The sequence below is a fragment of the Lepus europaeus genome, chromosome 1 (assembly GCF_033115175.1).
Source record: "Lepus europaeus isolate LE1 chromosome 1, mLepTim1.pri, whole genome shotgun sequence".
Taxonomy (NCBI): Eukaryota; Metazoa; Chordata; class Mammalia; order Lagomorpha; family Leporidae; genus Lepus; species Lepus europaeus.
Genome location: NC_084827.1, coordinates 32,056,539 through 32,078,085, shown reverse-complemented (window position 1 = coordinate 32,078,085; position 21,547 = coordinate 32,056,539). Strand labels below are relative to the sequence as shown.

General features: G+C 43.7%; 1 protein-coding gene across 4 annotated transcripts in view; it reads left to right on the top strand.

Moving 5' to 3' along the window:
• The window catches only part of ST7 (suppression of tumorigenicity 7), a 300,729-nt gene extending 279,387 nt beyond the window's left edge, over positions 1 to 21,342 (top strand). For 2 of the 4 annotated variants that reach the window (XM_062207690.1, XM_062207863.1), the window contains 3 exons: positions 10,527 to 10,619; positions 13,310 to 13,449; positions 20,995 to 21,342. In XM_062207690.1, coding sequence (XP_062063674.1) covers positions 10,527 to 10,619; positions 13,310 to 13,449; positions 20,995 to 21,090 — 329 coding nt within the window. In that variant the 3' untranslated portion in view covers positions 21,091 to 21,342. Of the gene's footprint in view, positions 1 to 10,526; positions 10,620 to 13,309; positions 13,450 to 14,258; positions 18,878 to 20,994 lie in introns of those variants that run through there. The other 2 variants (XM_062207599.1, XM_062207776.1) reach the window with 1 other exon arrangement.
• Positions 21,343 to 21,547: the final 205 nt, after the last annotated feature.

The following is a 21,547-nucleotide window of genomic DNA, read 5'->3' as shown; positions in this document are numbered from 1 at the left end:
TTTCTGTGATGACCCCTCACTGAGACTTTAGTGACTTTGTCTCTCCAGTTCCCTGCTGATGGTGGGTGTTCCTATGATAATACCATGTTCACAGCTCAGAATAGATGGGCTGAATCTGGACTCTTCCAGAAGAGGAGCATCCTGCCACCCAGAAGACATTCTTTGGGGTGCTCAGCCACATGTTGCTCTGATAATGATAATCTTTGGCATGGGATTAGCCTAGTCCTGGACTCGAATTACCACTTCTTGATGGCCTTTCTCAGAGGGTAGCTAAAGGCCACAGTTAGCCTTCACCAGAGCCAGGCTGGTCATATACAAGTGCAGTTATGTGTAAAACAAGAACAGTGGTACTGGACCTAGTGCTTGGCGGGAGGGGTGGCATTTGTGTGTTGGTGAGTAGGTGCCTGTTGGATGGATGTCAAGATGCGAGTAATTGCTCTCTATAGATCCAGTCGTTCTCTGTAAAGCAGGTCCCAATGGTAGGTGAGACACGCTCCCTGACCTGGAGAAGCCTGTCATCCAGTTGGGAGTAGTAACCAGTGGCATGTGGCACCACCTGGTGATTTCGCAGAAGAGAGTGGTCTGTTGAATCACATGGCATGGGCAATTTTGAATCAAACGAGATCTGAGCTAAGCCTTAAAGAACCAGGACAGTGTTATAAGCAAAGTCATGTGTGAAGAAATAATGAGTAGTGGGGGTGTTTGAGAAAATATAAAATGGTTAAAAACACAGTAGATTATTAGGTATCATATGCATTTAAATTCTGCTAATATTAATTTAAACCAAACAAATATGACAAAAATATGGGCTTTTTTTTCCTTTCACAAGGAAACAAAACAGTAAATATTAGAGTCTTCTGATAATTTTTTCCCAGTTCACCCCTACTCTGAGCAGCCCCACAAACAAGTGTCTGTCTAATTCATTTCTCTGTTTATCTCTGCTGCTTCCATTTTCATTTTGATAATCTTCAGCTCCTCCCTTTTCCTGCCCTTCCCTAACCCAACAGGAATCCAAGTTGGTTCAGGAAGGGAGGGGAGGGGGAGCAAGACAGAATGGGGTAACTCCAAGTTGACAGCGATGAGACTCAAAGTTGTCTGAAAGTTGTTTTGGTTGTATTGAGAATGTCTCTCTAGAGAATTAATAGCAGGTGCCCTTATGTAATTTACTCTTTATAATTTGAAGAATGCTGATTTGATTGGTGCCTCCACTGCTACTTAGTAAGTGTAATATACACTGCAGCAGTCTGGTTATGCACCAGCAACTGAGAGTGGCTGTGTTACGATGTAACAAACTCCACTGCGCATGTGCACAGTCCCCTCTGGCTTGCATTTACTGCTGCGTGTAAGGTGTTTTCTCAGGAAGAGACAAGAGAAATTTTTACTTAAGTATGAGAAAGAAACCAACAAGTCCAGCAGAGCTGAATATGAGAGGCCTCACTGAGCGCTGGTTGTGGAAAACTTAAATAGACACGTTGGCTTACCACATACGAACATACTGGTAGATGAGAATTTTGGAAAGCGTAATGGAAGTTGCTCTAATAAGAAATTCACCAGTCTCTATAGTAAGGACATGGAAAGGGGAGGGCAAGGGGGTGGTAAAGACTTGGTGTTGAGGGAAGCATCACTGTAAAACAATAAAAGTCCTGTAAGGAATGACTGGAACTTGTGTTTGGAAATTAATAATCAGATAACAATGGGAGATGCCCAGAATCGCCCGAGGAACACAAGGAGACTGAGAAAAACATGGAGTGCCACAGGGAGAGGTCAGCTCAAGCAGGGGAGTAGCACTGGGAGATGTAGTCACCTGAGATTAGATTGGCAGAAGCCTCCATCAGGACACGGAGAAAGGTGGATTTCTAGACGCAGAACAGTATGGCAAGGCCATCAGGTACCTACTGGAAAGGAAATTCTACATTGGATCCTTGCAGTAAAAGAGGAACCATTCTGGGAAAGTAGTCATGGAAATCAGGTAACTGCGATCCCATGCAAAATCTGTTATAACGCCATTCTACTTTTTGAAAGGGAGCCATGACATTGAACTTGAGAAAAGAGAACTTTGGGAGTGCTTATTACTACTATATACCAAATGCTTAAGAATGCCAAGAACCTTGAAGAGCATTTGTGTAAGTGGGTAATTTACAGAGGCTTGTATTTATATCCTTTCACTTCCTCCTCCTGGTAATGTTCTGAGGTAGTCAGGACAGGGATGGCCATCTCAGAGCTTCAGAAGAGGAATCAGATTCATGGAGACTAGAGAGTGACCGCTGAAGGTCCTGCAGCCCTGGGTGCTGGAGCCAGGATGCAAATTCAAGGGCCCTTTTCCTTCACTCCACTGACTTGAGGAAGGACAAGAGGATCAGTCATCCCTGAAACATGGGCTCAGAAGGCCACAATTTAAGTTGACATCATTGCTTACATGCTAAGGTATACTTTTTACACCTGGTCCCTTCCTGGTGTTTAGAAAGTTAATTGTTGAGTTTAAAATTGTATTTGGTTGTTTAGTATTGATTTATGCATTTTATATATAGAATGAGATCAATTTCATAAAATAAATGATATGTATGTATAAACAAAGAAAACAGACTAGTAATAAATACACCTGTTTTAAGCAGTTACTAGTGAATTGTGTATTTTAAGTCATTTTTTTCTTCCTATTTGTATTTCTCAAATTTTCTACAGCAGGCACAATCATATTTTCTATTTACAATAAATGTAAATACCTGTATTTAGATAAAACTATATTTCATTACAGATTAATTTGATTCTTTTAAAAACAAAGCTGGGGCCAGCTTTGTGGTGTAGCAGGTAAAGTCTCCACCTACTACACCAGCGTCCCATGTGGGTGCCAGTTCAAGTCTTGGCTGCTCAACTTCTGATCCAGCTCCCTGCTAATGCACCTGGGAAAGCAGCAGAAGATGGCCCAAGTGCTTGAGCCCCTGCACCCACATGGGAGACCTGGAAGAAGCTCCTGGTTCCTGGCTTCAGCCTGGCCCAGCTCTAGCAGTTGCTGCATTTGGAGAGTGAAGCAGGGGATGGAAGATATCTCCCCCTCCTCTCTCACCGTAACTCTGTCTTTCAAATAAATAAGATAAATCTTAAAATAAAAGCAAAGCTATAAATATGTCATGTACTCATAGAATGGCAGATGTCCTAAACAGCACTCTGGCCTCAGAATCAGCCCTTAAGGCATTCGGATCTGGCTAAAAACCCATGAGAGTGAGTATTTCAGGAACGGAAAACCAAGGCACTCTGGCAAAAAAAAAAAAAAAAAAAACCTAAATGAAAGATCTCTGTGAGTGAGATCCCAGTGAAAAGAACAGGCCATCAAAGAAGGAGGTACCTTTCTCTGAAGGGAGGAGAGAACTTCCACTTTGACTATGACCTTGTCTAAATAAGATTGGAGTTGGCGAACTCAAGAGGCTTCCATAGCTTTGGCAGCCCATGACAAGAGCCTCAGGTGATTACTGACACCATAAATAAGAGTGTCAATTGTGGCCGTTGCTACGGCTCACTTGGCTAATCCTCCACCTGCGGTGCCGGCACCCCAGGTTCTAGTCCCGGTTGGGGCACCGAATTCGGTCCCAGTTTCTCCTCTTCCAGTCCAGCTCTCTTCTGTGGCCTGGGAAGGCAGTGGAGGATGGCCCAAGTGCTTGGGTCCTGCACCTGCATGGGAGACCAGGAGGAAGCACCTGGCTCCTGGCTTCGGATCAGTGTAGTGCGCCGGCCATAGGAACCATTTGGGGGGTGAACCAATGGAACAAGGAAGACCTTTCTCCCTCTCTCTCTCTCAGTGTCTAACTGCCCCAAAAAATAAAGAAATAAACTTAAAAATAGAGTGTCATTGTTAAATCAACAACAGGAGTCACTGTGCACTTACTCCCCATGTAGGATCTCTGTCCTTAATGTGTTTTACTATGTAAATAAACAGTAAAACTAGTACTCAAACAGTACTTTATCCTTTGTGTATTTGTGTGGGTGCAAACTGTTGAAATCTTTACTTCGTATATACTAAGTTGATCTTCTGTATATAAAGATAATTGAAAATCTTGATGTGAATGGGATGGGAGAGGGTGCGGGAGATGGGATGGAGATTATGAGGGGAAAAACTGCTATAATCCTAAAGTTGTACTTTGGAAATTCATATTTATTAAATAAAAGTTTTAAAAAAATGTCATGTAATTTAGAAGAATCACCACTCCAAACCCAAAAACTGCATTCAATCTTTTGAAATCATTTGTAATCTGTGTCCATTCTAAGTTGAATTAAACGGAGGTTCAGAGCCCTGGATTTCAAATCAGAGGACTTGGGTTAGAATTCTGACCCAGCTATTTGGAGCAGTTTTTACATAACTGATCTGGGTTTTGGAAACTTTGAATGCTGTGTCCTCCCCAGGTTGGTGGCTTAAGGGCAGGTTTCCCAGTTCTGGTTCAAATTCATGGCCCCAGTTGGGCAGCCTGGGCCTAAGCAGAATAGGCTGCACTTCCCGCAGTCTACCACTTGGTGGTGCCTTTTGACATCTCCAGCCTCATGGTTTTCTCCATTGAATCATTTTTTTTTTCTTCATTCTGAATTTAAGACCATTCCCTAGCTGTTTTCCAACTTCCTTTTTTCACTTGAAAAAACATTCAGGGATGAAGGTAATAGTACCTAATTTCACCAGGTTCCATGTTGTGAATGATTATTATTCAATCTAGCTTTTGGAGATTAAAAAAAGATTCTTGGTTCTGTCAAAAAGTATTGCTTAGGGGGAAGGGGTGGAAACATTTTGTTTTGCTTGTTAATGAATTTATTATGTTGACACATTAGTCATCTTGTGGAACTGAGTTTTCCACCAATCAAGCTGAAAAATCTCCCTTTTTTGATAAAACCCTGAAGTCTAGCTGATGCATGGCAGAGATTGTTTGGGTTTGAAACATATGGTGGTTTATAAAAAAAAAAAAAACTTGAATCCTCAACCTCAAATACATCAGCATTTCAAAGGTTTCCAAAATGTTTGATTCATCACTGTCCCAGCCCTTGAGATTAAACAATATGTTCCTCAAAGTCAAGATAATTAAGAAAGGGGAAAAGTCTTAATTTACAAGGTTTTATAATATGTTTCTTAGTTCATTACACAGCTGCCACCTTATCTGAATTATACTTATTTTAAACACTATAGTTTCTGGTTATCCTCATATACACTACTACACATATGAGCTGAGTATAAAAAACATATCTGGGTGGAAAGCCTCATTTGATCTGGGTCTTATTTATACTGATGTTGTGCCTGATGGGGCCCTACCTTAAATGGCACAGCCCTGCTTTACCTGTAATAAATACTGACGTGGCCTTATCTCCCTCCTACCTTGTACTGTACAAGCCTCTGTTCTGGCTGCATTTATGTTATCAATCAGTGCTGTCTCCTGTGACTGTAAACTTTAACTTTCTAGTTCTATGTATCAGAAGACCAGTGTGCCATGGGGTAAATCACTTAGCCTGTCTTTGTTTCAGTTTTCTCCACCTACCAAGTAAGGCTCTTTATTTTCTTTCTGGAGACACGTTTTCCCCAAAGAATCCACTAAATAATGTATAAGATTTGAAGGTGGCATTTTTTTTAGGGGGACTAGGCAGAATATTTCCTTTGAGAAGAGAAAACGGCCCATTGTTGAAGCATAGGATGAGATTGTGATTCTAATTTATTCTCTTTGAACCTAATGGCAAGTGTTCCTCACTGTAAGATGTGGTTCTTAGTCGTTTCCTCTGACCAAACCTTTCCTCCATAAGGCTGGCACCTTTTGAACTACTAAAGCAAGATCCCACTTCCACCTCTTCAATGGATTCAAAGCCAAATGTTATAATTTCAGAGAGAGCTTGACCCTGATCATAGCTAACTTATCTTAAAAGCTAGTATCCAGATATCATATGCTTCCCCACCTACTGCCCAGCAGAGCCTGCTTACTCTGTTTATTTATTGGGTCTGGGTGACTGGCTGTAATTTGGATCCACCTGAGTTAATAAAGGGATTGTGTACTATATTTTATTCAACAAGTGATTGTGTACTATATTTTATTCAACAAATGTAGAGTCCCTCTCTGATACCAACCATTGTGTTGCAAATACCAAGGTGAATGAGGCTCAGAAGTGTTTTGGGAGAAACATTAATTTTTGTGTATGTGTAGATATATATATATATATATATATATATATATATATATTCAGCATATATGTATGTGTGTGTGTGTATGCTGAATAAGAGGAAGAGAGGGAGGTTACAGCCAGTACTATCAAGAAAGCAGGGGCAATGTGTTAGCATGTTGAAGATCACTGGCAAGTTAGTGACTTGGCAATAAAACCTTAGGATTTCTTCTCAGAATTGGAATTTAATCTAGTCAAGAGAAGGTTAGGGCTGGTGCTGTGGCGTAGTAGGCTAAGCGTCTGCCTGCAGCACCAGCATCCCATATGGGCACTGGTTTGTGTCCCAGTTGCTCCTCTTCTGATCCAGCTCTCTGCTATGGTCTAGGAAAGCAGTAGAAGATGACCCAAGTGCTTGGGCCCCTGCACCCATGTGAGAGACCTGGAAGAAGCTTCTGGCTTCTGGCTTCAGATTGGCTCAGCTCCAGCCCTTGCAGCCACTGGGAGTGAACCAGCAAATGGAAGACCTTTCTCACTGTCTCTTCCTCTGTCTGTAACTCTGCCTCTCAAATAAATAAATAAAAAAAATTTTTAAAAAACCTATATATATATATATAGAGAGAGAGAGACAGAAGGTTGTTTTCCCAAGGCTGTGCAACTAGACAGTGAAAAAAAAATGTGGATCATCACCCAGGCTTTTGACTTTTGAATTTTCTTTAAAATGATTCACAAAAGACAGATGGCCTTCCTGCTGGTTACCTACATTGCAGTGAAAAGTGAGAACATCAAATTTGAATTTTGATGATAATTTTCTGTTCCACCATTTGCACTTCTAATTACTAACCAAAAAAGCAGCATTTTTACATATGCTAGAGCGTGACCTGATAGAGAATGTAGGAGCTTGAGGTTCCATGGAAACAGAAGCCAGTTAAGGAGGAACCCAACCTCTCCTGAGCAGCCAGATACCGTGTGTAGACACTTTGACCTCTGCTGTCACACTCAATCCAGTTTTACCAACCTTATGAGGTTCATGGCATTAGCATTTAGCGTAGGTCCTGCTCATCCTTTGATGTCACCTCTGCAGCTCCTTTGTTAAATGAACACACCATTAAGAATCTCTCCTTCAAGACAGGCATTTAGCACAGTGGGAACTTTTATACTTTTAGGATTATCGGATCATGTTTCCCACCTGGGTGCAGGGGCAGTGTGTGCTGGGCTCATCTTTGTATCCTTATTACATTAGAAGGCACTCACAAGTTGATGAGTGACTGTTTCTAAGAGAGCTGGGATTCAAAGTCATGTCACTCTGTTGTAAATAGTATGAATAAAGTTCTCCAAGATATTCTTTGAAAAGGCAGTGTAGACAAAAAGTACCCCCTACGTGCTCTCTTTTTAATAGGTGGGTGAGAGGTTATCAGGAGTCTTTGAAAAAATTAGGAATTAGCTTGTTAATCCTTCAGTCCATTCTTTGGTTCTATCAACTCTTTCCCTAGTATCAGTGGAAAGCCTCTGTGTGGAACTTAGAACGTAGGTCTGGTTAGGGATGGAAGAAGGCAGTGTCTTATCTCACACTTGATCGTGTAAGGTGTTCATGAACTAAGTCCCAGTTTAGTTTTGACCCTCCAAGGCACAAATGAAATCGGGACGGTGGAGGAGATAGCACACAGAAGGGAGTACACAAATGTCATTGGTAAAGCATGCATTAATTCTGAGTGGCCAAGCTTTTTTGGTCATTTTTATCCAAATACAGGTATATTTTTAATTTCTCTGAAGTGTGCGTTTTCTCAAAGATTTTGAGTCTGTAGCCATTCATAAAATAGATCTGTTCAAATGACCTTTTTGCATTCTTATTTGTACTACCAAATCACAGTGTTAGTAGTTGCACTTGCAAAATTTCTGGACATTGGCTAAAGGCACGAGGCTCTCTTGGAGAAGTCATGTGTGTTTATAGTGAAAGAGACCTGGAGGTGGGAGGTGGAATGGCCAGGTTTATGCAGTGCCTCTTTCTGGCTCTCTCTAGACCTCCATATCTCACACTTTGCTAGACCTTGCACAGCAGGGTGGGCAAGGGATAAAATTGCAAGCAGAAATTATACTTGATTTTAGTGAAGCCAGAAGCCTTAATATTATTTTCATAAGCTCAGTGTAAATGACAATGACGTGACAAAGAGATTTGAAGAGCTCTGTAAGCATCTTCGCTATCTTGGGGGTGGGAAGTAGGGCAACTCAGGAAGCATATTTTATATATATGCATATATGTATATTTTAAAAGTTGTATATAACCCATGTCTTCATTCTTTTTAATAAAGACTAAAACCAACTAAAAAAGAAAAAGACAAACTTGATGCACAAAATTCTGTATGCACGCCAAGTACTGATGTAAAGAACCTCATCTGACTGAAAAGACACCAACCAACCATTAGATTTCCATGGTTGAACACTCACAAGATCATGTACACCTATATTTCACTGCAAAAATTGCTCCCTGAAGTGCGAACCAACTTCAATTTTGAATAAAATTTAGCATTCAAATTTATAGCCACCTTGAAAACTAAGGGTTTATTTATATCATAAGAACCTGAACAGATTCTTAATTATGCCAGCCTGGTTGCACATGGAGAATCTGGATTTCTTTCTTTCTTTCTTTTTTTTTTTTTTTAAATGTAGGTTTTCCCACATTTTTTAGAGCTTTTATAGCAGCATCATTTATGGGAAATGCTATGAAAATCCTGCCACATTATAGTTTAAATTTAAAGTCAATGCTTCTTAGAAGAGATTCTGGTGTACCTTATAGAGGCACTGAAAGGTCTTTATGCTTTCCCCCCAATCCTCTTGAAAGTCTGGTTCTGTTGAAAGAGATATTGGTTCCTTCAAGTGAGCTCTGTGTGTTAACAATGTGCACAAGGAACCTCCTCTTGCTTGTTCTAGTGGGCAAAAGTCATTTTAGTTTGCGTCAAAGAAAAGGCCTGATTCAACTAGGGTGAGCCTTTCGTTTTAAGAAGAGTTAAAGTCTGGGGCGTTTTTTAATGTTTTAATCTCTGTTTAAGAGGTTTCTGTTACGAGAAAATTGATAACATTTTTACCTCAGCAAACTGCCAGCACACTGGCTCTGCTCTAATCCCACATTTATAGTGATTTATAGTCTCCGTGGCAATGTGCTGTAACCTCAGAGTGATACCACTGTGGTGTAGATTGACTGCATTCCAAATGCTGGAATCACATACATAATGTTTTTACTTTTAAATAATATTCAGACACTAGAATAAATACCATATGTGCACCGATGCTGGGTACAACAGAACCTTGTCATTTTTTTTTTTTTTTTTGTGAGAGAGAACGTTCTTTGTTTCTGATTCCTGTTTGAAATAAGTATGCAAAAGATAAACATGTACATTGACAGCATTTTGAGAAGGCTTTGGTAATCACACATCTGAGGATGTGGCTACAATCTCTTGAAATGTAGCATTTAAAACTAAAAAGCTTGGTGTGTGTTGCCACCATCCCTCCCTGGCACCTATGAAGAAGGCAAGGACTGTTATCTGACATTTCTAGTGTAGGATATAGCTGTTGTATTTTATGTCTATAGCGTGCTGGAGTAAAAGTCCATCTGCTAAAGAAAAATGACCTCCATGAGCCCTGTTCATAGGAACAGTGAGAGTAACATGCTGATGACATTGTAACAGGGAGAGTAACACACTTGATAATGGGGAGGGATGGATTGATTGGGAAGCCATAATTCAGTGTGGGGCTAATGTCATCCGATGCCACAAAAGCAGAGTTTAGGTGGCCTGACATCATCAAGATACAGATAATCAATCTCTCCAGCTCCACTTTTTCCCACATGATATTGAAGATTTAAAAGTTTCATAAAGTTTAGAAGTACCTCCCAAGTCATGCATTTTTACATTTTTGTTTTTATCCATCTTGGTTGCAGTCCTAATCCACTTAGACATATTTTTAAAATAGACATGGTAGAATGCCTTTCATATTTGTACATCTGTAACAAGCTCCAACAAGTCAATCCACATTCGCTTCTTGGGGAAGCATTTCAATCCAGGTTTGTGTGATTACCATTGGCTGAGCTATATTGAATTAGTGCTTATAACATTTTTATAATATTTTATACATGATGAAACCCTGGGCATTGAAATTGATGGCTTCCCTACCCCTTTACACCCCTATCCCCACCCAGTTTTGCGAGGCTTGCCCAGAATATATAGTGTGAGATTAATGTGTGAGTAATACATCATAATGTATCTCTGACATTTTATCTGGCACAGGGCTCGGCTGGGTAAGTAGCGCCTCCCTTGCAGGAGTGTCCTCCACCATCACAAAAATGTGAAAAAGCCCCTTTTTGAAGTGGGGAAGTTGGGAGACAAACACTGAACTTCTACCACCTTGTCTCTCTTTTTCAGCTTTTCGGATGATCCCTTATCCCTTGGAAAAGGGGCACCTATTTTATCCTTACCCTATCTGTACAGAAACAGCAGACCGGGAGCTGCTCCCATGTAAGTTTCACCTCTCATAGTCCTCTCTGCAGCCGGTGAGGGTGGTGTGGCCAGAGGGGGCAATGGGAAGAGGTGGGAATGATGAATGTCTATAATGTTCTTTGTCTTTTATTGCTTTCCTCCCAACCCCTGTCCTTGTTTGATAGCATATGTATTAAAGTGAGTTATGTGAGTGGGTTTGGCTTCAAGCTCTCCAAATTCATCAAAGGGAAAGATGCCAAAAGACTGAAATTGAGATGGAAGAGGCACCGTGTACTGATGGGCCTGAGCACAGAGACCCCGGGTTTGGGGCAGATGGCCCCCGGGCTGGCCCCTCATGGAGGGTTCTGCCAGGGCCCACCAGCTGGTCCGATGTGGCCTGCACTGCCTGGAGCTTGCAGAGGAAGCGCTGACTTCAGAGGGAGCTGCAAATGAGTCAGGGGTGGGAGGGCAGCACCAGGCCACTGGCATGGCCAGCAGAGGCGGAGTCACGGGGCAGGGCGGGGGCGCTCCCTGCGCTGATGCAATGCTCTTGGCCGGAGGGGCTTCTGTGGAGCCTCTCGTGTATTGCACATAATGAGTTGGCGTAACATGTGCAGAGCACACGTGCGGCCTCAGCACTGTGTAAAAGCACACACAAGGAAAACCCTGCCCTCGAGAACCTTACAAGCTAGCAGTCTAGTGGCCCATACCACATGTGGAAAATATTATTTTGGTTTTCTGTAATACAACATTGTTTTGACAGTTCAGGCTAAATAGTTATTATCAGATCAGACTGTGTGTAAGGCGCAGGTCCAGACTCTTCACTGGCCCTGACGTAGGACATAGTTTTCTCCCTCAGATAATAAGCTCTACACTTGGGCTAGGTCTCTGTCCCCTGTCCTCTCTCCTGCCACCCCTTCCCTGTGCCCAGCCCCAGTTATAGGGACACCTATTAGCTATCACATATGTAAGTACTTTGCCCTGAGAAACAGTGGAACTTTGGAGCCCTGCGAGCGCAGTAAGTATTCAGACACCAGCAGTTTGGAGCCAGTCCCAAACCCCCAGAGTGGTAGCATCTGGGTACAAAACTAATGTGCTGTCATCAGGTTGAGGCAGCAGAAGATGCCTCCCTCGTTGGGTTGGTAGTCAGACTGGATGTGAGAGCTGCTCCTCATTGCCGGGTTGTAGTGTAAAAAAGGCCTGGTGCCTCACACGACATCATGTTTCCTTTCCGAAATCCCTGCTTTGGGCCCAGAGTTTACCTTTTGACTCCCTCTTCAGGGAGATCCCTGCTGAAGTTTCAGTTTTCTGCTAAGAAAGACAGTTTTCTGAAAAGCACAGTGTTTTTAAATGTTTTAATTGAGTCCCACGAAGTTTCCATGGAGATAGATTAGCTATTAGAACAAGATTACAGAGTTCTTAAAAGAAACTCTGCAAGGATAATCTTTAGAAGCCTGAAGTAGGAAATTCTGGCTCCCATGTATGTAAGTGAAGGCAGTGGTGCAAGTCTGTGGCCCTCACAATCCTTCCTGGCTTGAGGGTGAGGCTGTGAGGCAGGTTGCTTCCTGTATTTGGCACACGGAAAGGACAACTGTGGTCACGTTCAGTTCTGAGGGCAGTTCCATCCCGCGTTTGAATCCTCACCCAGATTCGAGTAGGCATCCTGGTCTGTGCTTTGTCCCTCCCGGATCCCGTCTGCTCTGTGCTGGGCAGTACGGGTTACTAGTTAAGGCTCTAGTTAAAGAGAGCTGCGTGTTGGAGGAAAGGCCGTTGGAGCCTGTATTTCCTGGGGAATGTGGGTCCCTCAGGTGCTTTCGGTTAGCCTGGGGATGGTGCCCACCTGTCGTTTCCCAGCCACTCCCCCCCCCCCCCCGGGGGGAGGTGGGGCCTGGCCCCAGCAGGTGGCCCTTTCTCCTCTGGCCAACAAACAGCACAGCACACTACAGTCACAGGCAGCCACTTAATGAGCAGAAAGGAGGAGTTGCTCCTCATGGCTTTTGTGCCATAGCTTTTTGATTTCCCTCAAACCCAGTGTTTGAAGTTTAAAAGTCATGAAAGGCACCCTAAAGAGCACCTGTTTTGTTTTGTTTTGTTTTGGGTGATTGTTGGAAGTATATTTATCATCAAGAGGCTCCTCAATTGGGCCAGATAACCCTGAGCAGCCTTGACCCTTACCCTTGCAGGTTGAATAGGCCAGCATGTGAGGTCCTTGTTGAATGTCTCTGTCAGGGCGTAACCTCCACTGACATTTTTAGAGTGTGCCAGGAAAAAATACAAGATAAACTAGCATTACCTCATTATAATGACATGACAAAATACAGGAAGGTAAAAATGTAGACCAGGGATTTTTTCCCCCAGTATACTTGGTTTTGTATTTTCTAGGTTTTGTACAATGGGCATGTGTTTTGAATAAAGTTTTGTTGTTTTATTCGTGGAGAAAGATTGTATATTAGGCATAGATGGCACTACTGTTCTTGCCCATACATGTGCAACATCACAAATTATCCCTATCAAGCCTCTAGCTAGAGTGCTGAAGGTTGGCCGTGGACTTGTGAGAACCGGATAGGTAGCCTAAAGCTGGGTCAGTTGATGGCTATGGTTTGCCAAGTATCCAACCATTTTCATTTCCATCAGGAAATGAAATCTCCGAAGAGTCAGCCCCACCATATAGGAATTCCCCAGGCATGCATTTCACAGTTCTAACATCTCCCCTTTGGTCTACTCCACAGCTTTCCATGAAGTCTCAGTTTACCCAAAGAAGGAGCTTCCCTTCTTCATTCTCTTTACTGCTGGATTGTGTTCCTTCACAGCCATGCTGGCTCTCCTGACACATCAGTTCCCGGAACTTATGGGAGTCTTCGCAAAGGCTGTGAGTGTTTGCCAAGAGGGAGGCCTCAGGGAACAGACAGGGAAAGCCAAAGGAGGCAGCATAGGCGAAATCGGGGATTGCCACACAGGCGTGTATATGAGCCCGTAGAGATCCATTACTCACTGTTCGATGTTCGTTATCACCAATGGAATAAAAAAATTAAGGGTCAAGAGATAAAATGGGAGTTGTTAATGCATGCCTTGCCTCATTTCATGAAACCAGGTCTCAGCAGTTTCTTAAATAATGCTCAGGGTCCAAAAGGATGGATGGAGTAATTTAAAGAATGTTAGCTGATGAAAAATTTGTAGGAAGTTGTTCAGTTTGGTTTAAATTGAATGACATTATTTCCAATCTTTGGCTACTGTGGGTCGTTCCTTCATGAAGGATGAGATTTATATTTTCAAAGGTGATTTCAATAGTTTTTTTAGATGGCCACAAACATTTAGCTTATTTGGAGGATGAACTGAGAGGGCACGGAAGGCTTCTAGTATTCAGCGGTATGCTTCATGACAATTAGATATGAGCAAATCCATTAAGAGGCTATAAGGAGGGATGCAGAGAGGAGCGTTAATAAGAAAAGCCACCTGTATGGACAGCCGAGAGCCTTTGCCCCCTTGTTGAATACTGACCATTTTAACCTGGCTGTGCAGTGAGGGTAAGTGTGCTATGTGGCCACAGATGAGTTTCAAACAGAAGGAATATGGCAGAGAGTTACAGTTGTTGCCCTGGAATTCCAATCAGATTTCAAGGTGAGTGTACTAAGCAATGATAATTTCTAACGTGGCTGGGTTGATTTAATCCCTTTCCAGATGATTGACATTTTCTGCTCGGCAGAGTTCAGGGACTGGAATTGCGAGAGTATTTTCATGCGTGTTGAAGATGAACTGGAAATTCCGCCGGCTCCTCAATCTCAACATTTCCAAAAGTGAACTCATCACCCTTCTCCCCCCACCACCAAAACAGTTCCTCCTCCCGTATTCCTGACCTCTACCAGTGGGCCTGCCATCCAGCCAATTACTCAAGCCAGCAACTCGGCAGGCCTCCCAAATTCTGCCCTCCCTCAATCCCTGCATCCCATCGCTCTCGGCCTTCCCAGCTGTCAGTTCTAACCTCCTAAGCAACTAGGCATCCGACGAGTGTGATTTACCTCTTCCTTTTCTCCTCCTTGCCCCACTGCATCTCGTTCAGGCTAGGTCCTTGTTACTTCTTGCCTGGACTCCCCCAATGGTCTTAACTGATCTCCCTGCTTCTAGACTTATTCTTTGCAGGTCTTTCTTCCATACTGACAGAAGAATGATCTTCCTAAATTGAAAATCTGAGCATGTCACTTCGCTGCTTGAATTTCTCCAACGGTTTCCCACCCATTTCAGGATCAAGTCCCAGATCTTTCGCATGGCCTCCAAGGCCCTTTATCATCTGGCCCTTGCTTGCCTCTTCAGCCTCTTCTCTCCCAACTCTTGCACTGACACTGCTCTTCGACCATATGAATTACTCACCATCCTCAGATGCACCAGGAGCTTGCACAGCTCGGTGCCTTTGCACGTGCTATTTGCATAGAATGCTCTTCATTGTCACCACCCCATCTCATCCACTCTACTAACACCTCTTCATTCTTTCATACTCAGCTTTCTTTAAATGTCTCCTGAGCTGAGTCAGGTGTCCCTGTGTGATCCCACAGTATTCCATGGATACGTATATTATCACATTTATTATACTATGTATTATAATTGTTGAAAACTTGTGTGTCCATCTATAGAATGTGAGCTCCTTGAGAGCAGAACTGTGTCTTCCTCATCTCTGTATCCCCAAAGCTTTGCACAGTGCCTTGCACATAGATTTTTAATAAATGATGATTCAATAAATGAACGGTAGTGGTCTCTGCAGAAAGAATCAATGTCAAGATCAGATAAGGTTCACCATTCCTTCTCTTCTTTTGTGCTTAGAGTCATGGACTCTTAGAGTTGAAAGGACCTTAAATTGCCTTCAACAGTAATGTCCAGTGGAGGCCTTCTAGACCCATCTTGAATACTTGCAGTGATGGGGAGCTCACTGACTTAACAGCAAAGCCCATTTCGTTGTTGAATTACTTGGAATTCTTCATGATACTACTAAAATCTGCCTCTCTTACATTTCTACATATTATTTCTATTCTGCCAAAAAATTCAACTTTCTCTTTGAAGTTCTTAAGACAGCTCATCTATTCACAGCCCCCTTCTCTTTTGTCCAGGCTGAATATTTTAAATTTCCCTAAGTCTTCTGTATGTGGTGGATTTCTAACCTCAGTATCACCCAGATTGCCACCTTGGATGTTGCTTAGTTAATGGGTCTGCACTGTTTGTTATTGTCGTCTACTGTCTTACCGATCTCTGAGTAAAAATAGTTGCCAAAATTCTGAAGTTAAAGTGTAAGTTTAGTGGAATGTGAATACGAATATATGTACGTTAGACAGTTACTGTTCCACCTTGTTTCTCCCTTACACATGTTTTAGAGCATATTTGAATAAGAATGCCTTTGGTTCCACAGTGGTGTAGTACTTGGGAGTTTCGGTTAAGTACACAGCCTCCAGTGTGCATAGATTTCACCTGACCATGCCACCAGAAAATAAGAATCTTGGGTGTTAATCCCTAGGAAGCTGTATTTCTAACCAGGCCCAGGGGATTCTGAGGACGGAGGTTGGTGATTGGTCTCAACAATGCCGAACCTTTGAGCAACCGTTGGCAGCCGTGCGGTGTGCTGGCAGAGCTGCTCGGGGAAAGCGTCACGGGACACAGTGGTTTCAGTCTGGCTGTACCTTGGAGCCACTGAGGGCACTTCACAGTGACTGATACCTGCTCCCACTTCAGACTTGATTGGCCAGGGCACAGCCTGGGCACCTAAGTTGTCAGAGGCTCGGCAGTGACTCCGATTGTGTGACCAGGGCTGAGAACCAGCACCCTGAATGAAATCACTGATCGCTGGGGACTTTAAGCAGCAAGAGCACCAGGAGGGGAAGGAGGTCGGGGTAGGGCAGCTGGTGAGTAGAAAACTTCGTGGGTGTGCAGCCCTCTCTCCAGAGTCCTGGATAGGCACGTTTGTAATGGAGGTTAAACGAGAGGCCACTCTCCTCGTTTACTATTTCCAAGCCTTTGGTTTTTCACTCCAGGAGCAAATGCTTTTATGAAACATACGTTTGCCGTTAGGGTCTGCATGTTTCTGTGTGGGGTAGGTTGATCAGTTGTCCGAATTTTCAAAGGTCATTTAAGTAGGCTTGTTCTGGAACCTCTGTTTGGAGCCCCACATTCATCTCTTAGGGTCTAGCAGTCTCCAACAGGTCTGGTGAGACTTGGTGGGGAAGGAAGATGGATGGCCTGAGAGGGACGAGCCACACCCCGGCCCCGCCCCCAGCATCTTCTCGGCATGCTCCTCCCTGTCACTGCATCAGGCCCATCCTGAAGCCCCCACCCTGCACCCCACGGGTTATCACAGCTGCCCTAAAGGCCATTTGCAGCTTGTGAAAATGATTTTCTCAGCCTTCTCCCGAGATAATGTCCCTGGGATAATGACTTGGAGTAGACACAGGGAGATTGCACTGCCACCCGCCAGGCTGAGCAGCTTGGGAACTCTGCAGCGTGTTTACACGTTGGTCTGCAGCCAGCAAGGAAGCTGACAGTGACGGGAGAGCCACTGGAAAACAGTCAAAGGAGAGGTTTCGACGGCCGCCCCGCCCCGCCCCCACATGATCAACTTCAATGACTTAGGGAACTCTTCCTTGAATGTTTAGGTACCTAGATAAGGCTGCTCATATAAATAAGTTACGCCCAACTCACCCCTCACAGAATGCAGGAAGGTCCCCAGTCTGACCTTCTGCTCTCAAGGGCCCCGTCCTTCTCCCTCTGGTCTCTCTCCTTCCCGGAGACTGAGCCCCCTGACTTCTGACTCTCATCTTCACTTATAGGCCCTGACTTCTTTGAAGTCTGATATTGATTACAGTGAAATGTCAATTGTCTGATGGCACCAGGGCACCTGGAACGTATACAGATAAGCAGAGGCATTCCGGACATGCATGCAGCCTGTTGGGAGCCCTGACCTCCTTCTAAGTGATGGTGTTTCAGGAAGAGGAGGATCAGGCGATTGAAGTGTCACTCTCTTTTTTATTAGCTGAGTTGCTTTTTCTCACCACACGACATTGATTGAATTATGGGGCGCTTTGGTTAGAGATTTGACCATGTATCTCTGCCCTCTGAACAGAAGTTTTCGACATTGAGATAGATGGGCTGTTTCAGGGTTGCCTGGTGTTGCTCATTCAGACTTAACTTTCCAGGCAATAAATTTCTCCCCAAGTCCAGAAGTGTAAGTGCCGTTTCTCTGTGTGTATTGGTTGGGTCTCAGGCAAAGTTGTAATGACTAATTTTCAAATGTGTGACAAAGTACAACTAAGCATAGCAAACAAGGCATGCTCCTTCAAACTTTTAAAAATACTACCAGATGAAGGCCGTGGATGTTTATCCGGTTACCAAATGTAAGTGTTGAGGAGCTTCAGATGCCCTACTACCTTGTGTGCTTCCTCCTCGTGGTGTGGGATGGAGAGGAAGACGGGGCTAGGAAAAAGGCGGATTATTTGCAAGACAGTAAATTAGGCTCTCTAGGATAGAGTTCAAAAGAGTCTTGCTCAATTCCCCCAAAGAATGGAGCATTCCAGATGTGAAGGAGAGACATAATGCATCCCATGCATTTTAGACATTGGGACTTAATTCTCTTGTGAAACCTTGTTGAGAATAGCAAGTGTCATATAGGACAGAACAGTCCGTTGCGTCTTACTGTGCAGCGTGGGAAGAGCTGGAAGTTATGGATGTCAAAGAGAGTGGAGCATTCCTCTAGATTTTTTAATTCAAGTTAAGTCAGTGCCCCAAACAAAGCAAATAAAGAAAAAAATGCCTTTATCTTGAACTAACCCTGTAACATCTTCCCATTCATTCTGCACCTGAGGTTGAGGCTCCTGATGTCCCCACATTCTAGTGTGTGATGACTTTGAGGGACACCTGTCCTCTGACTGCACTGGCTCATGCCTCATACTCAGCAGTTTCTTCCCCACTCTGTCACAAATTCAGCAGCTCTGAATCTGTTTTTGGTTAAGTCTTTAGGATACGATAACTTCACCAGCAGTATCTCCTTGTTTATTGAGCCCCATCTTCTAACACCTGTTGGAATCTCTGGCTTATCCAGACCACTTAAGCACTTATCTCCTCTTAATAGCATTGAGTATTATGGGCAAATGCTGTAGTTTATTGAGCCTTGTCATTTTCTAATTATATGTGTGTGTATGTGTTTGAAAGGGACATGTAATACAACACATCCATAACTATGTATATACACAAGGGATAAAAGTTCATGGGAAATGGAATTAAAAGATAGCTTTATTTTGCTGTAAAAAAATTAAAATCTATGTGTATGAGGTCTTTTAAAAGTTCATAGAAAATATGCAATTTCTTTTAATTTTGTACCAAAATAAATCATTGAATTCCATCTTCTACAAACTTTTTGAAGTACCTTCATATATATACATATATATATGTTTATACTTAATTTTAAAATGTTACCGTGTTGGAAATTTCAGCACTAGGCTTGTTCCACATTCATTATCTTCACATCACCAGGATTTTACGACTACTTTCAGAGGCAGCTGGGGCAGTAAGTACTCATTTCTGGATTCACTGTCTCCCTCATTGTCTCCCAACTGCTTCATCAATGGTACCCAGTCTAGTTCTAAAATGTGGAAAGAGATAGGTAGTTGGGTGAGCATCCCAAGGACATCAAAAACGGCCACACACTTAATACTCGCCTGAGGACAGGACTTCCCTGCTTTTGCTCAAGCACAGACATGGCTGTCTGCTCCTTAACTGCAACCCAGCCTCCTGGTCAAGGCCCTCCCAGCCTCCTCCTGACTCACTCTTAAACTCGACCTCTAAGTGTATCAACTAAGCAGAGCCACTTTGTCTCTGCTGGTCATCTCCTTTGCTTCCCCTTTTCTGTTGAGGCTGTCTGTTGAGCCTGTAGGGCCCACCCTGCTCATGTTTTTCATCCGTACCCCATCTCTATCTCTTGATTCCCCAACCATCCATTGGGATCTATTGCAGTTGCCTCACTTACATTTTTCAACATTCCTTTTCTGAAACTTCCTGGTAGTTTCTTTGGGCTGCTGTCCTGTGTGGCTATCCTGCTTGGCCAATCTGGATATTATTTGGCTCTGCCAAGGTCTTAGTGGCCCTGCTGCCTCCACCAATGGGATTGAGCTTCTTCACCAGGGTAAGGAGGTGGGGGCATTGTCCTCCAGGCTCTTACACTTGCCCGGGGCTTAAGAGCCTTACTGAGTAAATATATTTAATTGATATAAACGATAGATTGGAAATGGATTCCAAATTTACAGTAACGTGAGTTTCCTTCATGCAAATCTCAAACTTGGTGATCAAGCTATAATGTGTTACAGGCCTTCTCAGTATGCGTTCTACTTGTCTTTAAAAAAAGAAAAAAGAAAAATTCTGCAGTCAGTGAATTTGGGAAACTTGCCCACCATACGTCTTCTTGAGGACCCAAGAATGTGTGACCAAGCATACATAGCATCATTTAGTGTACTCTCCGCTGAACTTGTCTGATCACAGAACCACATCCCCTCTGCACGTGATACACACGCTCTGTATTATCCTGTGGGCAGTTCTGGGTGGTATAGACAAAGCTGTGCTGTGAGCAGGGGATTAGGAGAGAGGATTCGACAGTTGAACCACGTGTTGAACCAGAGTGGGATACTTTGGTTCTGAACAGAGGGCAAGAAGACCGTCCATGTACCCTTCTCTTCCTTGAATGGGATGGGGCCACCTCCCCTACCACCAAGAGAAGTTGACTCTTGAAAGCCATACCTAATGAGCATTGTTCTCTACATGGAAAGAAGAAGGAATTTAGTAGCCAAATGATGGTCTCTGAAGGGTGGCTCAGAGCACCTTTTTCAACAAGACACATCCTGCCTGGAATAACCCCTGCTGCTTTCCCTGCAGCTCCTGGGGTGCCTGCTGCCACACAGCTGGTTCAGAAATAAGCAGGGCAGGTGTTTGAGAGACAGCAGGATCCCAAAGCAATTTACGTACAACAAACTTGACTTTGTAAATTGCCACTTCCACTTAAAAGTGCTAAACTCAGATGCATGGGCAGGTGGTCTAAATTGTCGTTGTCTTTCCAAAGTCTTCAGCCCACCTTGCCACCCATCTGTCATGCCTGTTTGATGACACCCGTCATCTTCACGGGCCGCCAACATATCCCAAAGCTGAGCGGGTCGACCTGGCCACTGCAGGCCAGGTGTCTGCAGACACTGCTCCCTTACCTCCTGGGACAGGTGGCAGGGGCTGGAATGTGGCTCTGCCCATCAACCAGTGCTTCCTATAAAGGTCAAGATGAGATCGCAGCCTACAGAGACTTGCATAATACAGACTTGGGATGCACACGTGGGTCAGAGAGGTGCATTGCATATTTGTGGACAAGGTCACCCCTGACTGCTGTGTCTTTCTGGTTTCTTTGCAGTTCCTCAGCACTTTGTTTGCCCCCTTAAACTTTGTCATGGAGAAGGTGGAGAGCATCCTCCCATCCAGCCTGTGGCACCAGCTCACACGGATCTGAGGGAGCCCACGCCGCTCGCTCACCTCGCCCCGCTGGCTGCCACCTCTCTTCTGTGCCCACTCCTCATGGACAGCGGGAGAGCGGGAGGCTGGCGGGGAGGGGAAGCCATCCCAAGACGGCAGAGTGTTCACGGACTGTCCCTTCCGTATTAAAGGCTGTTTGGTTGTACACAATTCATTCATGTTCAGTTCTATTTTATTTTGCCTTCAGAAAAGAAGAAAAAAAAGTCAAAAATAAACTTTTGTGTATTGCAGCAACAAGTTGTGTGTTCCCGTGTCTTCCAACCCTGCAAAATGTTGGTGTCCCAAGGTCAAACCTACAGATTTACATTTTGTTTGCCAGGAACCCAGATCTGCCGAGGTTCTCTTTGCTGATGGAACTCATCTCAGCAGGCCAGAGGAACCGCTCACAGTCAGTGACTTGGAAAATGGAATTTTGGGTTCAAAATTGCTCTGTT